The following is an 18,742-nucleotide window of genomic DNA, read 5'->3' as shown; positions in this document are numbered from 1 at the left end:
CTGGGGTGTAGGAGCCGGAGCCAGCAATTAGGAGGGGTTGAAGGTCGAGGCCTGGAATGTGGGAGGGAGGTGCGGATTAAAAAGGGGTGTAATGTTAACTCTGTGAAACGGGTCAGCCTTAAAGAGTAAATAAGGGGTAGGAGCCTTGCTGTTTGGGTCAAAGTTCATCTCCATGGCAGAACCTGCGCGCCTGCCTCCCAAAGGCCTGAATCCGGCTTTGTTTGGGAGGAGACCCAGTCTGGAGGCAGCTGGAGGTGTCTGGGCCAGGGGCTGGGGAGCACAGGGAGTGGCTGCAGGAGGAGTAGGGTGCGTGGCTGCTGGCAAAGAAAAGGCTTTTGTGCCTGATGCCTCGTGAGGTCGGCGCGACCCCCTCGTGCTGCCAGCCTCCCAGGCCAGTGCCGCCTTCCAGCGTTCCCACGGGGGTGGGGACCGGCGGGGGCAGCCACGTGCTCTGGGGGGCTCTGGGGCTGAGACAAGCGCAGCAGCTGACCTCCCGCCTCAACTGAGCCGATTGAGGCCACGCCCAAGGAACACTGAGGGCGGTGCCTGCAGAGCCCAGCTGGGGCCACAGGCTGTGGTCCCCCACAAGAAGGGTCTGGGACAGTTGTTCAGAAACCCAGAGCAGTGGGGCTGAAGGGGCCATGGTCCCCCTACTCATTCCCAAGCAGATCTCATGCTGTTATTCCTCATGACCACCCTTTGAGAGCGTGATCTCTCTTGGAGACACGTCCTGGGGAGGTCTGGTGATTTGGGGGCTGTCAGGATCAGGTAGCTGACAGTGGCATTTCTGTGGGGTCCATGGGGTTCCCTCAGCACCTGCTGCCCAGAGGCTGGCTGGCCTGGCCATGAGGATGAGGCTGAGAGATGCAGGGAGGCTGGGGGGTCTGTAGGTCCCCAAGAGCCCAGTGCGGGGTCAGCCTGGGGTAGTGAGACACCACCTTCCCCTCCTGATGGACACCAGAGCTGGGACAGGGAGGATGCTGTTGACCACAGGGCCGTGGGCCTCACTGTCCACTCCGAGGCACTCATGGAGTTGTGGGCCACCCCGCTGGCTGGCTGAGACCCTGGGCAGGGCACAGGCCTTGGGAAGGCCCAGGCAGCTGGCCTGGCCTCTGCTGCCTCTTCTGGGCCTGTGGGCCTGTTGGTGTCTGTCCAGAGCAGTGGGTTTCCAGCCTAGAGTCCTGGGCCATCTTCTGGCCCCCCTGGAGACATACAACCAGCCCCTCTTGAAGGTGCTCACGGTGCAGAAATGTGAGGTCCAGCTCCCATGAGTGAGTCAAGGGGCTCCCATCAGAGCACTCTCAGGCCCCTGTTATTGACGCAGGACTAGGTACGGACAGCCCAAGCAGGGGCACCCGCTTTAGCCCTCTGTGTGCTCCACTCCCTGCCCGAGGGTCTCCATTGCAGAAGCCCCCCAACCCCACTGATGCCCAGGTGGGCTTGGTGTGTGGGCTCTGGCCCTCCGTCCTTCGTGGAAGTCTGAGGCTTGCTGTAAGGTCAGTCTTGGTCTCTGCCCTGCCCCTGGGACTCGGTTGCGAACATGGCCCATTGTCGGTACCTGCTGAATGTCTGTTATCCCCGAATGAACAAACGAACAAACATTTACTGAGACCTACCCAAGCACACCATTGCAGAGCAGATGGAGCTCCGCCTCTGATGGGGGATAAGTTGGGTTGTTTGTTTCTGGGGACATCCTTCCCATCTGAGTACCTGGGCCTTTTCTCTTCACCGGGAGTGTGGGGACTCCCAAGGCTATGCTGATGACACACCTGTGTTGGTCCATTTGGTGTTGCTATAAAGGAATACCTGAGGCTGGGTAATTTATAAAGAGAAGAGGTTTATTTGGTTCACAGTTCCACAGGCTGTACAGGCATGGCACTAGCATCTGCTTGGCTTCTGGTGAGGCCTCAGGAAGCTTACAGACATGGCAGAAGGTGAAGGGGGAGCAGGCATGTCTCATGGTGAGAGAGGGAGCAAGAGAGAGGGAAGAGGTACCAGGCTCTTTTAAATAACCAGCTCTCGCATGGACTCATAGTGAGAACTCACTCCATACAGCACCCAGCCACTCATAAGGAATCTGCCCCTCATGACCCAGACACCTCCCACCAGGCCCACCTCCAACCCTGGAGGACACATTTCACCATGAGATTTGGAGGGGACCCAGATCCCAACCATATCAGCACCCCATCCCTGCTGACAAGTGATCCAGCCAGGAGTGATTTCAGGGAGCCAGGCAGTTAGCACAGATCTACAGCTGTGGATTTGTTGGGGCCCTTCTTTAAAGATTTTAACAAAGGCAGATGAAGGCTGAGTGGCAGAGCAAATCCCATGGCGGAGACCACTGGGCCCAAGAGTGAGTTGTGCGGGTGCCAGCTCTCACTCCCCCGGAGCTTGCCTCTGAGCTTCTACCGGGGTGAATGTCTGCTCTCACTCCCCAGGAGCATCCCTCTGAGCCTCTACCGGGGTGAGTGTCTGCTTGTCCTGAAACTGAGCCCAAGAGTGAGTTGTGCGGGTGCCACAGCTTTCACTCCCCGGGAGCTTGCCTCTGAGGTTCTACCGGGGTGAGTGTCTGCTTGTCCTGAAACACAGTTAGGCTTCTGCCCCCAACCCTGCCACTGGCTGCGAGTCTTGGTCTCCCAGACCTCTTTACACCAGTTCCCCACACTCTGAAGTCCTGGGATGCTCCCAGGTCCCTGCGATCACAGCCACTGGTGCTTGGCAGGGAGCACCACTCACAGTGCCCTCATCTCATGGGGAGGAAACTTAGGATCAGGGAGAGACTTGGGGCAACTCAGCCAGAGTTGGGGAGGTGCCAGTGCTTCTCCTCTCTCCCCTTTGGCAGGGGCAGGGGCCATGTGTGAGGGTCCCCAGAAGATGGGCAGGGGAGCTAGGGAACCAAAGAAGGCCCTCTCCACACACTTGGGGCGCTCCCTCCTTGGGGCCCAGGGCCATGCGGGCCAGCTCCTGCCACAGTTTCCTGCCCAGGCACGGGCCAGGTCCCCTAAAGACCCTCGGCTAAGCCCCGGCTGAGGCGTGGGCTTTCTTTTGGGTCTGAACAGGGCTCTGTGCACATCATAGGGTGTGGAGGGAGGATGCCTGAGAGACTTTGTCCAGAGGCACTGTGGTCTGGCGTTGCCTTGGGGCTGAACAGCACATCCGTCTGTACTTACGCCGCCACCTGTGGGATGATCTGTTTGATGCAGTCTCCTCCCCAAGTACCATAAGCACCCTGAGAGCCAGGACTCCAGCACCCAGCACAGGGCCTGGCACCACGCAGGTGCTGGGGTGCTGTTTGTTGAATGAATGAGTGGATGAAAATGAACGAAGGCATGCACGGAGGCAGGTGAGCCAGTGCGCCTCCTGCAGGCCGGGGCTGGCCCAGGTTCCTGACCCGGCAGGCGGGGCCGCTTCTTCCGTTTCCCCTGGATGTGCTTCAGCAGGCCTCTCACTCTGCCCCTTCCTGAGCGGAAAATGTGAGGCCCGTCTGGCCTCCAGAAGGGATGCGTGGGGGCAGGGAGCGGACATTACTCACCTCCTGGGCAGACAGGAAGCCAGCGCCAGGGGAGAGCAGGGGTCTGCTCGCTGGGCCTGCATCCGCCTTCTGCAGGGTGGGCAGTCGGGGGATTGCTGAGCAAGAGTCGTGTGGAGCCCTGGCTGGGGCAGGTCAGGGCCTGATGTGTGCGCCTCTCAGATGAGGCCGCTCCTCCAACCTGGGCCTCGGGACACACGGGCTCCCGCACTGTGCAGGCCTGAGTCTGGACAAAGGCACTGAGGGCCCTTTGGCTCTTCCAGGTTCTTGGCCACTTTAGTCACACCAGCGTTGGCCTTGTGACACACAGGGGTGATGAGCCCTGTCCCCACCTCCCTGGAGGAGTCTGGGGTTTGGTTGAAGCCAAACAGGCACCAGTGTGGGACCCCTGCAGGCTGTCAGCTTGCTGAGGGCAGGAGCCACATCTTTGTAGAAATGTCCCTTATTTCTCCCCTTATTTCAGAAGTATTACAATTATTGTAGAAAAATAAAGGAGAAGGCCAGGTGCGGTGGCTCACGCCTGTAAGCCCAGCATTTTGGGAGGCTGAGGCGGGTGGATCACCTGAGGTCAGGAGTTTGAGACCAGCCTGACGAACATAGAAAAACCCTGTCTCTACTAAAAATACAAAATTAGCTGGGTATGGTGGCGCATGCCTGTAATCCCAGCTACTCCGGAGGCTGAGGCAGGAGAATTGCTTGAACCCAGGAGGCGGAGGTTACAGTAAGCCGAGACCACACCATTTGCACTCCAGCCTGAGTAACAAGAGCAAAACTCCATCTAAAAAAAAAAAAGAAAAGAAAAAAGAAAAAAAATAGAAAAATAAAGGAGGAAAAAAGAAAATGAAAAATAATGATGTCTGGGGCCCTATTTTTCTCAGACTTTTCTATGTATCTAAGTAACCAGAGCCTCATTTTCTTTTCAATGAGGCAGTATTGGCGCCTTTTTTCTCACATAGTCATTGGCCTCCCTGACACTGATGTGGGCCAGCCACAGTTCAAAGCTTGTCTAGTCAGCCCAGTGACTGGGGTCCCATTCCTGAGCCCGCTGTGTGCCCAGCCTGACCCTGCTGTGTGCCCAGCCTGACCCTGCTGTGTGCCCAGCCTGACCCTGTGAGCCCAGAGCTATACATGTCGCTGTTCCACAGGGCAGGAAACATCGTCTCCGAGGGGAAGTAACTTGCCCAGACCACAGGGACTGGGTCTCTCCAGAGCCAGCGTTTTGGCCACTCCTGTGGAAGGACACTCAAGTCCCTGTTTTTCTTTCTTTCTTTCTTTTTTTATTTTTATTTTTTTGAGACGGAGTCCTGCTCTGTTGCCCAGGCTGGAGTGCAAAATGGTGTAATCTCGGCTCACTGCAACCTCCGCCTTCCAGGTTCAAGCAATTCTCCTGCCTCAGCCTCCCGAGTAGCTGGGATTACAGGCGTGCACCACCACGCCTGGCTAATTTTTGTATTTTTAGTAGAGACAGTGTTTCACCATGTTGGTCAGGCTGGTCTCAAACTCCTGACCTCATGATCTGCCCGCCTCGGCCTCCCAAAATGCAGGGATTACAGGTGTGAGCCACCATGCTTGGCCAAGTCCCTGTTTTTCATTGCTGGAAGTGGCGCCGCAGGGTGCCCCTCAGGGCTGGCCCCATGTGGCCTGAGTCTCCTGTCCTGGGCTTTATCCCCAGGCCCTAGCACTGAATAGGTGCTCAACCAACGGCCACTGAGTCACTCTTGGCAGAGATGGGGAATCAGAGAAAGGGCCTGGGAGGAGGTGGCCTGGGAAGCTGGGCAGAGGCGTGGCAGCAGGGGGCTGGGAAGGGAGGAGGTGCCCGATGCCAGGATTGAGGGTTTCTTGGGTCACCTGTTTCCAAAAGCTCCCTATGACCCCAAGCTCCAACCAGGAGAGAAGGGCAGAGAGGCCACAGCCAGGCCATCTGGGGAGGGTCTGGCATGGAAGGGTTCTGGGAGGATGGAGTGGTCGGGCCCAATATGTGGCATCCTGTAGGCAGGTCCTGGGTGCTGTGCCATGGATCTGGCCGGCCCTTCCCTGAAGTATGGTCTTGAGCTAGCCGATCCCCCAACTCTGGGCCACAGCTTCTCTCTGTGACATGGCCTGGGGGCTGCGGCCCCTTATCCTGGCATGCCCCCAGGAGCTCTTAGTGAGAAGACCAAGGCTTCCTACCTCCTGGCCCCTGCTGCCCTTGGGTGGGGCCCTCCGCCACCCAGAAATGCAAACTGGGCAGCAGGGCGGGTCTCTGGGGAGCAGGTGTGTTTCCTGAGTGCCCAGGGCTCGGTATTTACAGCAGCAGTGCTGTTGGCCTCTTCTCCTTGGCCCGGCCCCCTCCCCTGTGTGCCTCCTCCCTGGCCTCCAAGAGGTCTGCAGGGAAGTGTGGGGGCACACAGAGCTCAGATCTTGCTCAGCTCCCTCCTTGCCAGGCAGCCTTGGGCGGGTGCCAACCCCTTGCTGGGCTGGGGGTGATCATCTTGGCCCGCCTTGCCAGGCGGTTGAGGACCAGATGTGGACAGCACAGGCCCATTGGGGGCCAGGCTGGGACTGGATGTGGGCGGTCTTCCTCACCTCCCCCAGATTCTCTGAGCCCTGCGCACCACCCCCTTGGTCCAGTCTTGCCTCCTCAGCCAGCCTGGTCTCCCTTGGTCCCCTCTGCCATGGAGGCCTGTGGGACCCTGACTGCAGCTTACCTCACAGCCACCCTCAGCGGCATCCCCACCCCTGCTCTCAGCTCCCAACCACCGCCCGGGTTGTGCTTCTTCGTAAAGGGAGCCGGGCTAGGGGGTCCTTGGTGTCAACCAGACCCAGGCACTCACAACTTGTCCTGAGTCCCTGTCCCTCCCTCCCCACCCACATGCACCAGGCCCTGTCCAGGGACCCCAAGTTCCCAAGACCCTGCTTCTCAATCTGGCAAATGCCAGACCCATCCCAGGTGCCCACACTGATGGGCAGCTAAGCAGGCAGCGAGGAGTCAGTGCTGCCATCCAAGGAGAAGGTGCCAGGCAGAAGTGTGCTTCTGGCTTCTGGTACTCAGGGTGCCATGGGGTGTCCCCAGCACAGGGTGAAGCCGTTCAAGTGAGGGATCAGGCAGGAAGCCATAAGGCTGATGGGGAAGGAGCTGGTGGGAGTAACGGCCAGGCCACCCGGGCTCAGAGACCATTACCCGCGTTACCCCTGTGCCGCGGCTCCTTCTAGTGTCCTCCTCAGGTGATGCCCACCCTCCCCTGGGCCCATCCCTGGCTCACAGCAGCCCTCTCCCACCAGGAGGCACAGAACTCTGGCCTGCTGCTGCCTCCCCCTGGACCCAACACTCATGGCCAGACGTCTGCTCTGGTCAGTATTGCATGGCAGGAGGTGTGGCCCCTGCACCAGCCTCCCTGGGCTGGCCTGTGAAAGGCTTCTCTTGCAGTGGGCTTTTAAGCCAAGCCTTCTCCCCAACACCTGCTCATTATGGCCGTGTCCATTGCCCTGACCCTAATTCTCACAGCTGAGGCCAGAAACCAGAGCTAGGCCCCATTCTCTGGGTGCAGGTCCCACCCACCCCCACCCCAGGAGCAAGAGCTGTTTGTTCCTCCTCAAGGCTCCAAATGCCCACAACAGATGAGCAGGCGGCGGCCTCCTGGCCTCCCCTCCCCCAGGAGCAGAGAGCTGGGGCCCAAGCCTTCCAGGGATTGGCTGTGGGCCACACTGGCAGTCCCGGGTCACAGGAAAGTGTCCATCATCAGCTGGGCCGCAGGCGGCACAGACAATGCTGGGCTGTGCTGGGCCCCGGCCCGCCAAGGGGTGAGAGACGCTGGGAGACAGCACCGAGAGATCCCTTTATCCAGGAGTGGGCAGGGCCTACACAGCCCTGGCCTTGTCTGGGATGCTGGGGCCTTGGGTCTCCAGAGGCCTGGGGAGGACAAGCTCTGGGGCCTGAGGAGCTGAGAGGTTCACCTACTGAGAAAGTGGGTGAACCAGGCGTGGTGGCTCATGCCCATAATCCCAGCACTTTGGGAGGCTAAGGCAGGCAGATCACTTGAGGTCAGGAGTTTGAGACCAGCCTGGCCAACATGGCAAAACCCCACTTCTACTAAAAATACAAAAATTAGCTGGGCGTGGTGATGGGCACCTGTAATCCCAGCTACTCAGGAAGCTAAGGCAGGAGAATCGCTTGAACCCAGGAGGTGGAGGTTGCAGTGAGCCAAGATCACACCACTGGGCTACAGAGTGACTCCATCTCAAAAAAAAAAAAAAAAAGAATGGAGGTGAAGGTGAGCCTGGCCCGGTGGGGCCACGTGGGGATCAGTGCCCTTGCCCTTCGCCACCACCCCTCAGCCCAGGACACATACAGAGCTCCATCCTGCAGGCTCCTGTGTCAGGCCAGGCCCTCCTGAGGCACCTCCACCGGGAGCCTGTTCAAGGGTGACTTTCCCAGGAACCAGGAAGTGACCAGGCCGCGTTGGCGTCATCACCCCGACCTAAGGACTGCAATGCACCAAACCCAGACTGGCTTCCGGGAGGGCTGGAGGAGGGCCTGCAGGGGCTTTGGGGCCAGGACCCTGCCCTGTGAATCATTCACACATGGTGGCCTGGAGTGGCTCTGTTTGCTCTGAGAACACGGGGAGCAGGCTGTGTGTCTCGGCTCGATCTTTGCACACTGAATTAGTGTTTATTTCTCACCGCCTGTGCTTGGCCTGGAGGACGGGGCCAGGGAGAACACCCACACACAGGCAGTTCATCCTGGGAGGGCTTCCCCGGGGCATCAGTGGCCAGTAGGTGTTGGGGGAGGGGCTTTAGGAAGTGGAGCGGTCTGGTAGCAGGGGTAGGGAATTGTCCCACAGTACAGATGGGCAAATCAAGGCTGGCCTTGGAGGCTCCCAGAATGTCTGAGAGCACTGGGCGGCCTGGGTGGTGCTTTGGGGCTGTCTGGGCGCCTCCACTCATCCCGGGTGATGGGTCGGTGACTTCCCCCTGGAGCCTCTGGTTCCTCCCTGATGTCTGCTGCAGAGGGTGGTTGTGCAAATCAGGCGTGATGAGTTACCCGCCGCCTGACACTCGGGACCTGACGCATAATTGGTGTCCGCCTCCCCCTCCACTGAAGGTGGTGTCTGTCTCCAGGGCCCCACCGCTTGAGCCACCTGTCCCAAGGCCTGAACATCATCTGCAGCTTGGACACCTCTCTAGGGGCCAGGAACCCCAGGGTCTCTGCAGAGAGAAATGATTTCAGTTTTAGGGGAAGATCTAGGTGTGTGACGTCTAATTCATTAGCCAAGGACGGCTACTGAGCCTTGGAAAAGGCTAGTGCAGACAGGTGTGCAATACACGCTGCGTCTCAGCGGCTCCGTAGGAAAGAAGAAGGTGAAATAGCTCTGATAACACGGTATCAATTATTTGTTGAAATGGTACTATTTTGGATATATTGGGTTAAATAAAGTAGATTATTAAAATTGATTTCACCTGTTTCTTTATTACTTTTTAAAATGTGGGTACTAGGGCACTCAAATCCCTCATGCAGCTCCCACTCTGTTTCTGTCGGACAGTGCTGCTCCCGACTGTGAGGGCCTAAATTGGCACCTGCCTAAGGAAAGAGTGACCAGAGTTTCAGCAGGAACGCCCACTGCCCGGGCACTGAGGGGCACACGCAGAGGAGGCGCATGCTGTGGGGGTAGAGGAACTGGCGCCCCGGGGCTGCAAATCAGGGGGCAAGTGTGGCACCCAGATGGGGGGCATGGGCTCCCTGCTCCGTGGCTGGGGCCGGGCCAGGCTGTGTGAACCACAGGGACAGAGCTGGGCGCTCAGGAGGGCAGCTGTGCAGGCAGCCGGGGCCTGAGGGCCACGTGGAGAATGCAGGTGCCCCGTGTGGCCCCATCACCCAGAGGGTAGGGTCCTAGTGTCCCCCATTTGACCCCTGCACCCCTCCTGCCTTTCTGGAGGAAGAGCTGGGCAGCCTGCCCTGAGCCTGGTGCTCCTTGGAACTACGCATCGTGTAAACACGGCCTGGGCGCTGGCCTTTGTCAAAGCAGGCAGGGGGCCAGTCCTGGGGAGGTGCACGCCTCAAATTCAGAGCAGAGTCAGCACCCCCAGACCACAGCCCATAGCCCTGCTGTCCACGCCTCCCTGGCCATGGTGGGCCGTGGCTCCAGCAGTCTCCCACCCCCTCCTCCCCCGTCGCCCTGTTGTGTGTGAATTATTGATGCCCCTCCCGTCCCCCGCCTGGCTGCTGCTGTGACAGAGTCTCATGGAGGCGGCACTGCCTCCAGCAGCCACACCTCTGGACACGGAAGGCAGTCTGCACGCAGGGCCTGCTGGCCTCCAGTGGCCGTGTACCTGGCCTATGGTCCCAGGGATGGTGGGCCTTCCCGTTCTCCGAGCCTAGCCTGGGAGCTGGTGGGAGTCGCCCACCGGGAGAGGGTGCCACTGGCTGTGGGCCCCAGAGCACGGTGTGGCGATTGGTGGTTCGCACAGAGCTGGGCTTGTGCGGGCTGCGGGGCGCTGGCGCCCACATAAGGGCATTGTTTGCTGAGGTAAAAGGGGTTTTTGTCTCCTTCTGGAGACGGGACAGAGGGAGGAACAATTTCCCCCATTCATCACTAATTCCTCCATTTGAATAGCAGCACATTGCCCCATGTTCAAATAGACGGACACGGCAGTCCTTCCCTGCCCGTAGGCATTCTGGGCACAGGTGGTGGGCTCCGGGTCCTGCCCAGATGAAGGAGTCGCCCTTTGCCACAGTGGGGAAGGCCTGGTTTTGTGGAAATGCTGAGAGGGGGTACATCCCGGGCTGCTTCCCCAAGGCCCCTCAGGACATGTCTCTGCTGCCCACGCAGCCATGGGCTGGGGGCAGGCCCACCCTGCTTTCATCACGCTGGGCCCCAGCAGGTTGGCCTCAAGGGTGACCCTCCTGGAGGGGCCTCATGGAAGCAGCAAGATGGGGACCAGGTGGGGACAAGAGGTCACCTGGGCACCCTTAGGTTCCACTTCCAGCTCCAGGTGTGGAGGGTCCATCCAGAACTCCCAGCTTCCCACTGAGCCTCCCAGCTGGAGGCCTGCACCCCGTGAGGCCTGTGTGCTGGGGCTTCGGTGCCCATGGAGCCAGCTGGGTTTCTTCACAGAGTCATAAAGTGCCAGAGCCCAGGAGGGCGTCAGTGGCAACTCCCAGGACTGTAGATAAGAGGAGGCCCAGGAGGTGGCAGTGCCCAAGGTCGCCTAGACTGCAGGACCCTACACCCGCACCATCCCTGCCCGGGCCCCACTGCATTCCATCACAGCAAGGGTTTGTGCGCCTGTCGATGTCTCTTTTAAATCAGTTTTTTTTTTTTTTTTTTTTTTTTTTTAAGACAGAGTCTCGCTTTGTCGCCAGGCTGAAGTCCAATGGCGTGATCTTGTCTCACTGCAACCTCCACCTCCCGGGTTCAAGCGATTCTCCTGCCTCAGCCTCCTGAGTAGCTGGGACTACGGGCGTGCACCACCACGCCCAGCTAATTTTTGTATGTTTAGTAGTGACGGGGTTTCACCATGTTGGCCAGGATGATCTCGATCTCTTGACCTCATGATCTGCCTGCCTCTACCTCCCAAAGTGCTGGGATTACAGGCGTGAGCCACTGCGCCTGGCCTAAATCCATTTTTTTTAAGGGTTGTGGGAGGAAGAATTCCAATCGGATCAAAACCCAACTGCCCCCAGTCTCTCTTTTCCTTCTTTCCCCAAACAGTGACAGGCGCGTTCTCCTGGCCAGGTGCAGTGAGGGGTGGGTGTGAGGGTTGCAGCCAGCCCCTTCTGTGGGCATGAGCCCTCCCGTGGGCACCACCCCCTCCTGTGGGTACCAGCCTCCTCAGGACTGAGCTGGGCGTCATGGTGAGGTCCCCATGCAGAGCGATCCCAGCCCCCGGGTCCCATCCCTTGGCCTCTGCCAGGGAGAAGACCCTGGACTACTCAGAGACCAAGCCATTGGTGTGAGCCTGCCTCTAGCCGGCCTAAGCAATAAGGAAATTATTAGCTCCCTCACCAAAACCTCTAGGGCCTTCCTAGGTGGCAGGCACAGATGGATTTCAGGGGATCATCTGTGCCCCCTATCAGCCCTGCTTTCCCCAGCGTGGGCCTCCCTGCACCATGGGCCCAGCAACCCCAGGTAGAGAGCACCTTCCCAGCCATCGCAGCAGGAGTCCCCGTGTGATGTCCTCGGGCCCAGCTTGGTCACACGCTATCACCAGTTGCTGTGATGGGTTGACTGGCCAGGCCTGGGGCATGCACTCACCCCGGCGAGCCCAGGAAGACTCAGTTGCCCCCACCAGAGGGAGGGGTGTGATCTAGGGGGCAGCAGGAGCCATCCAGGCCCACCCAATACAGCTGCACCAACTCTGGGTCTCTAGGGCTGGGGCCGCTTCTGTGAAGGCTGGGCACAGGCCAGAGACACAATAAACACAGTAGTATTGCAAGGAGAGGAGAAGTGCTTGGAAGAAATTACCTATTTCTTCCAAGCACTTATCCTCTCCTTGCAATACTACTGTGTTAGAGGGGGCTGGGCGCAGTGGCTCACGCCTGTAATCCCAGCACTTTGGGAGGCTGAGGTGGGTGGATCACGAGGTCAGGAGATCGAGACCATCCTGGCTAACACGGTGAAACCCCATGTCTACTAAAAACACAAAAAATTAGCCAGGCGTGGTGGTGGGCGCCTGTAGTCCCAGCTACTCGGGAGGCTAAGGCAGGAGAATGGCATGAACCCGGGAGGTGGAGCTTGCAGTGAGCCGAGATCACGCCACCGTACTCCATCCTGAGCAACAGAGCAAGACTCCGTCTCAAAAAAAAAAAAAAAAAAAAAAAAAGGTAGAGGGGTCAGTGTGCCAGAGCAGGGTGGGAGCTGGGCTTACCGAGAAGGTGACCTTTACGCAGAGCCCTGGAAGTGAGGGACTGCACCAAGGGGACACCCGGGACAGAGTGGAGCAGGAAGAGGGAACAGCAAGTACCAAGGCTGGGTCACAGCTGGGGCGGGTGGGTGAGCCATAGGGGCTCGCTGGAAGGGCCTGGTGGGCCCAAAGGAGGGACCTGGCTTCCAGTTGGAGTAAACTCAGCCCTTGCGGCTGCAGCCGGCATCAAATCCACTGCTTGTGGGGCCAAGGGACAGGCTGGACCAACCCCACCCCGAGCAGCACCTCTGCCCCTGCTGGTTCATGAGGCTTCAGCCCTCGCCCCACCGTCCCTGGGATGGCTTCTGCAGAGCCATGGCCCACAGCCGGTGCCACAATGGAGATCGGGGCAGGTAGGGAGGGCTTCCCTGAGGTGGTGGTGCTCGGGTTAGCACAGAAGGGCGAGCAGGAGTCGCCGAGAGTAGGGAGACACCATGGCTCAGGGGCCAGAAAGCTGGTGACACCCCTTCAGAGCCCCGTCTCCTCTGGAGCCCTCAGGTTTGATTTGTCGCTGCTGGAGCATGAGCTCCGAGGGTGGCTGTTGCCCCCATCCCCACAGTGGCCCTCTCACTGGGCCCACCTCAGACTGTCACAGGCTGGGCTCCGGGATCCCCAGAAGCCCCCGTTGCAGTCTGGGAGAGCCTCGTGCGTCGGCAGTGGGTGAGTTATGATGTGAGAAAATGTGGGGTGCAGGGAATTGGGGTTTCCTTTTGAGCTCCTGCCCCATCTCGGGCACCATCCTCACCTTAGAACCGTGTTTTACGGCTGTGGGACCCACTCTGAAAGGAAACGGAGGCTCCAGAAGGTGGAGTAGCCTCTTCCAGCCACTCCGCGGCTCAAACCTGTGGCCTCCCCAGTCGGCAAAACATGGGCCTCAGGTTGCAGGCAGCCCCCAGAGCATGTGGCGTGGGGGCAGCTGTGTGGGGTGGGGGCTGGCATGCCGGGGCTGCCTGAGTGGAGCTGGGGGTAGGCGAGACCTTGGTGTCACTGGGGAAGGCAGGCTTTCGCGATCCATGTTGTCCCTCTGAGTAGGCTCTGTGTGTGCGGCATGAGAAAATGAGATAATGGCAGATAGAGCCTATAAACTAGGGCAAAGGGGCTGTTTTTGGTCTGGGTTTTGTGTGTGTGGTAAAATGTGTGACATAAAATTTGCCATTTTTAAGTGTACACTCCAGAAGCACTGTTATTTCCACAGCTTGTTCATCCCCCAACAGAAACTCTGCACCCTTTAAGTACTAACTGCCCATTCCCAGCCCGTGGAGCCTCACTGTACCTTCTGTCTCTGTGAATTTGCCTGTTCCAGATGCTGCGTAGAAGTGGAATCACTGAGTATCCTTGTCCGTCTGGCCTGTTTCCCACAGCCTCGTGTTTTTATCATCCACATTGCAGCACTTATCCAAACTTCATTCCTTTTCATGGCTGGATACTATTCCATCGTATGAATAGACCACATTTGTGTACCCATTTACTTGTCGAAGTTTTTAAAAATATAAATAATGGGTTGGGCGCAGTGGCTCACGTCTGTCATCCCAGCACTTTGAGAGGCCAAAGTGGGAGGATGGTTTGAGCCTTGGGAGTTTGAGACCAGCCTGGGCAATATAGTGAGACCTGTTCTCTACAAAAAAAGAAAACTTTAAAAATTAGCCGAGGCTGGGCACGGTGGCTCATGCCTGTAATCCCAGCACTTTGGGAGGCTGAGGCGGGCGGATCGCCTGAGGTCATGAATTCGAGACCAGCCTGGCCAACATAGTGAAACCGTGTCTCCACTAAAAATACACAAAATTAGCTGAATATGGTGGCAGGCGCCTGTAATCCCAGCAACTTGGGAGGCTGAGGCAGGAGAATCGCTTGAACCTGGGAGGTGGAGGTTGCAGTAAGCCAAGATCGCCCCATTGCACTCCAGCCTGGGCAGCAAGAGTGAAACTCCATCTCAAAAAAAAAAAAAAAAAAAAAAATTAGCCAAGCGTCGTGGTGTGCGCTGCTGGGGAGATCGCTTCAGCCCAGGAGGCAGCAGTTGCAGTGAGCCCTAATGGCACCGCTGCACTCCAGCCTGGGCAACAGAGCAAGACCCTAAAAAAAAAAAAAAAGTAAACCATGTAAATGAGTCGCCAATATTTTAAAATCTGTTTACATAATGGTGCAGATTTCCAGTTTCTTCTAACAGCTTGGAACACTTGGCCATATGAGGTCCTAGCACCTGGTGCCTTACGGGTCTTACCCGCCCAACCACTTCCCTGGCCAGACCAGGGTGGCATCTGAGTGCAGTTAGGGGAGGTTCTGCCCCAGCACTAGTGCCTGTCGATCCCCAGCCAGGCAGCCCCGAGGCAAAGGTCTTGGTAGCTGGAGAGTCTGGGCCCCCGTGCCGGGCATCTGACCTGGTAGAGGCTCCAGGAGCACCCTGAGCAGCGTGTCTCTGGAGCTCACACCGGCGGAGGGCAAGTCCATCTTCTCGGGAAAACCTGATTGGGAGGTGGGTGATGGGATGATGGGATGTCACCTCTGGGCCTGTGTAGGGTGTGGCACTGCAGCCAGCCTTGGGCCTGGTGCCTGTGATGAATGCAGTGACCACTTGCTCACTGTGTGCCAGGCACGATGCCCACTGAGGAGCAGCCCCTCATTCCAGAGGAGGAATCTAAGGCCCTCCAAGGTCAAGCAAGTGGCCTGTGAGGGTGGTGTCGGTATGTGAAGTCGCACCTGCAAGGTGGGTGAAGGATGGGCCCCCTGCAGCTCATGGGAGCGTGGGTAGCCAGCCAGTATGGGTGTCATCCCTGTCCCCCGTGGAGGCTCCTGGACCTCAGGTGCAGGGGCTTCTCTGGTGACAGGGTCTGTCCTGGTGGGGCAGGTGGCCCTCACGATGACCCTGGGCCAGGGGAAGGGAGCATGAGGATCCCTGGCAGGGCCGGGCAGCAAGCTGGGGTTGGAGGCGTGAGTGCCTCCTTCCTAGGGACAGTGGAGAAAAGTGCCAGCCTGAAGTGGCAGTGTGGAACCAGACCTTGAAGGCTGGCTGCCATCTGCTCAGCTGGAGGTGTCATGGCAGGCAGATTGCAGAGCTCCAGCACAGGATAGTGAGGCTGGGCTGGGGGACTGCAGAGGTCACAGGACTGAGAGTGCCAGTGGCTGTGGGCCGGACTCTTACTCAGCTACAGGAAAGCATGGGACAGGGGAGTGAGGATTAGGCCTGGCTCTCACAGGTGGGATGTGGGTGGCCTGGGCGCTGGAGAGCAGCCAGTGGGAGCTGCATGAGGAGCTGGTCTGGTTCCCGGGTGGAGGAAAGTGGGCACCCCCATTCTCACAATTCACCTTCCCTGTTACCCACAAGGCTGAGTAAGGCACATCTGTCCCCCAGGAGGTCTGGCACCTTGGTTGCAGTCATTACTTTGTTTCCAGGCCAGCACTCAGTAGGTGCTCAGTAAAAATGCTGGGGAATGTGTTGGCTCCAGACTGGGCGCGAGTAGGCTGTGGGGTCCCGGGGACAGCCAGCGCGGGCCGGGACTCCGAGGATGCAGCCAGTGAGGGGCAGCTGTGGGCGGGCTTTGAGCAGAGCCCGGAGCTGCCCTGCGGGAGGATGGAGGGAGTGGTGGAGCTAGGCTGCCCGAAGGAGGACAGGACGCCTGGCCCAGGGGACCTGCTGCAGCCGAGGGGGAGGGGTGCACTGCGCCGCCGTGGCCTCCCATCCCCCTCTGCCCGGCCTGGCTGCATGATGGGCAGCCTGGACCCGCCCCCCCCCCCCCCCCCCCCCCGGCAGCCGGGAGGCCAGCAATTGGTTGGGGCGCTAGAGCCGCTCGGTCGCCATGGGGACGCTCTGGAGGTGCGCGTGCCCAGTGCCCAGCACCGGGGACTAAATCTTCATAATCTGCCGGCTGGGAGGGTGGGGGTGGGGTCCGGCGTGACCCTGGCCTGGGGGAAGGGGCGGCAGGGCCCGCTGTGACCACCCCTCCCCCACCCACTCTGGGTGCAGGTGTGGAGCCGCCAGGGTCACCCGTACCTCCCCGGGACCCTCGCGGGTGCTCACCTGACAGTGACCCCGGGAGTTCCCGTGCAGCTTCAGCCTCTGCCGTCTCAGCTGAGCAAGCAGGAGGCCGGGGCTGGGGCTGGGGCTGGGTGGGCAGAGAGGCCTGGAATGTATCTGGAACTGTCTGGTCCCCTGGTTAAAGTTTCCTCCCCGGCGCCCGCAGGCTGGCGGTGCCGCGCTCTTCGCGGCAGGGGGCGCCCTCGCAGTGCTTTGCCGGGGCTGCCCACCCTGAGACGCCGGGCAGGCCCACTCGGGGGCCGCGTGCAGACCCCAGACCTTGCAGCCCCGGCTTTGCACGTCCCAGGCCGTGGGGCCTGCACGGAGCGCAGATTCGGGGGCCACCGTGCCTGTGCCTAGGCTGCCAGGGCTGGGCTTGCTTACAGGAGGGAGTGAATGGCTGGAGGTCACAGTAGAGCCATCCTTCCTGCCTCCGGCAGAGGAAGGAGACATTTGAGGGCCCACCGTGGGCAGGGGCTCTGAGAGCTCGAAGCTGCAAGGCAGTGCCCGGCAGCAGGAGCAGGGTGGGTGGGAGGTGCGGTCCTGGGAGCTGGGGAGAAGGGAGAGCCTGGCCGGGCTTCGAGGGCCTCCAGGGCCCTCTGACAGGCCACTCACTCCCAAACCCTTGGAGCTCGGTCTCCCTTAAGCCTGGACATAACGCTTGCGAGTTTGGGGTGCAGGAAGACCCTCCATGCCCTGCACAGCCCTGCCTGGCCACTCCCCTCCTGATGGCCCCTCTGTTCTGGCAGAGGGGACCCTGTGGCTGCCTCAGCTGAGGCTGTGGGCTGGGGCAAATTGCCTCTGAGGTGGGGTAGCAGCACTCACCCCAACCCAGGGACACTCATGAGGAGGACACAGGGTGGGATACTCCGAGGTGGCTGCAGTGGCCGCAGTGCCTTGGGTGGGGCCTCACACCCAGGCCTCTCATTCCAGATGACTCCTCCTCTGAGAGTGGCAGCGGCAATGGCTCCTCCACCCTGAACCCATCCACGTCGAGCAGCACGCAGGGTGACCCTGCCTTCCCCGAGATGAATGGCAACGGCGCCGTGGCCCCCATGGACTTCACCACGGCCGCCGAGGATCAGCCCATCAACCTGTGTGACAAGCTCCCGCCGGCCACGGCACTTGGCACAGCCTCCTACCCCTCGGATGGCTGCGGTGCCGACGGGCTGCGGAGCCGCGTCAAATACGGGGTGAAGACCACCCCCGAGGTGTGTGGGGCTGGGGGCTGAGTCCATTTCTTTCTGTAAAGGGCTGTCGCGAGGCGAGAATGAAATTGTATACGCCCAGAGCTTAGCTGGAGCCAGCCCATGTGTGTGACACCAAGCCAGGGTGGTGGCTGTGGCTGGTATGTCTTCGGTTCCTGGTGAAGCTCTGGAATGGGAGATGGCTTGGAGTGTGCCCCCAAGCCAGGCCCCCTTCTCCGAGCCTGTGAAGTGGAGCTGACGGCCCCTGCCTTGGTAGAGGTGGTAGATGGATATGCATCCCCACAACCCATCCCCCTCCCCAAGAACAGCATCTGCTGGGGATAACAGCAAGTGGCCACTTTCGGCACAGCCAGGTACGAGGCCTCCCACTGCCTGGTTTCTCTGCGTGCCTGTCCCCATTTTATAGGTCGTGCAAAAAAAGGGCGAGGGCCCAGGGATGTGGGCAGTGGAACTCCTCCTTTGACTAGGCTGATGGACGGTGGTAAGGGTGCGCACAGTACATACCCCTACCAGTGGGCATCCCCCCTGCTTCCTGGGGCCTCCCCCACACTTCCACAAGCTGCCTCTGGGCCACTAAGGTTTCCTGTAGTAGTGCCTCTTCTCCAACCTGGGCCCGGGGGCCAGAGGTGCCTTCCTGGAGCTTACACCTCTGGACAGGCTCTTCTCCCTCTCTGGGCCTGTTTTCTCTTCTGCAGAGAGAGTGGAGTAGGTGCTACTGCCTGCCTCATTTGGAATGTCTTGTGGGGACATTCTGTACCATGGGCTCAGTGCTGAGTTGTTGCTATGTGTCTAGCACAGGTGGCTGGGAGCAGGTTCTGGCCAGAGCAGGCTTTGCCTGGGTCCAAGGGACAGGCATAGCTGCTGTTCCATGAAGGGGGTGAGTTGTGTTCAGCAGCCATTGCCACTGTGGCCACAGGGTACATGGGGGGCCCAAGGAAGTGCGATGAGAGCAGGAACGCCACCAGCAGCTCCTATCTTAGTTTTTTCTCCATCTGTCTGCCCTGGCCCTGGCTCAGGGTTTGGCTGAGGAGTGGCGTGGGAATGTGGCTTGTCTGGGGCCACACGGCCAGTTATGGTAGCCAGCGGGGGCCCTCGGCATCCTGCCCCTATCCAAGT

At 59.5% G+C, this 18,742-nt stretch overlaps 1 protein-coding gene across 4 annotated transcripts in view; it reads left to right on the top strand.

Moving 5' to 3' along the window:
* NOL4L (nucleolar protein 4 like) overlaps window positions 1-18,742 on the top strand; it is a 142,487-nt gene that overhangs the window by 111,799 nt on the left and 11,946 nt on the right. For all 4 annotated transcript variants that reach the window (XM_057300783.1, XM_034947541.2, XM_034947542.3 and 1 more), the window contains one exon: window positions 17,352-17,629. In XM_057300783.1, the coding sequence (XP_057156766.1) occupies window positions 17,352-17,629 (278 nt within the window). The remainder of the gene's footprint in view (window positions 1-17,351; window positions 17,630-18,742) is intronic.

The sequence above is a fragment of the Pan paniscus genome, chromosome 21 (assembly GCF_029289425.2).
Source record: "Pan paniscus chromosome 21, NHGRI_mPanPan1-v2.0_pri, whole genome shotgun sequence".
Taxonomy (NCBI): Eukaryota; Metazoa; Chordata; class Mammalia; order Primates; family Hominidae; genus Pan; species Pan paniscus.
This window is presented reverse-complemented; position numbering and strand designations above follow the sequence as displayed.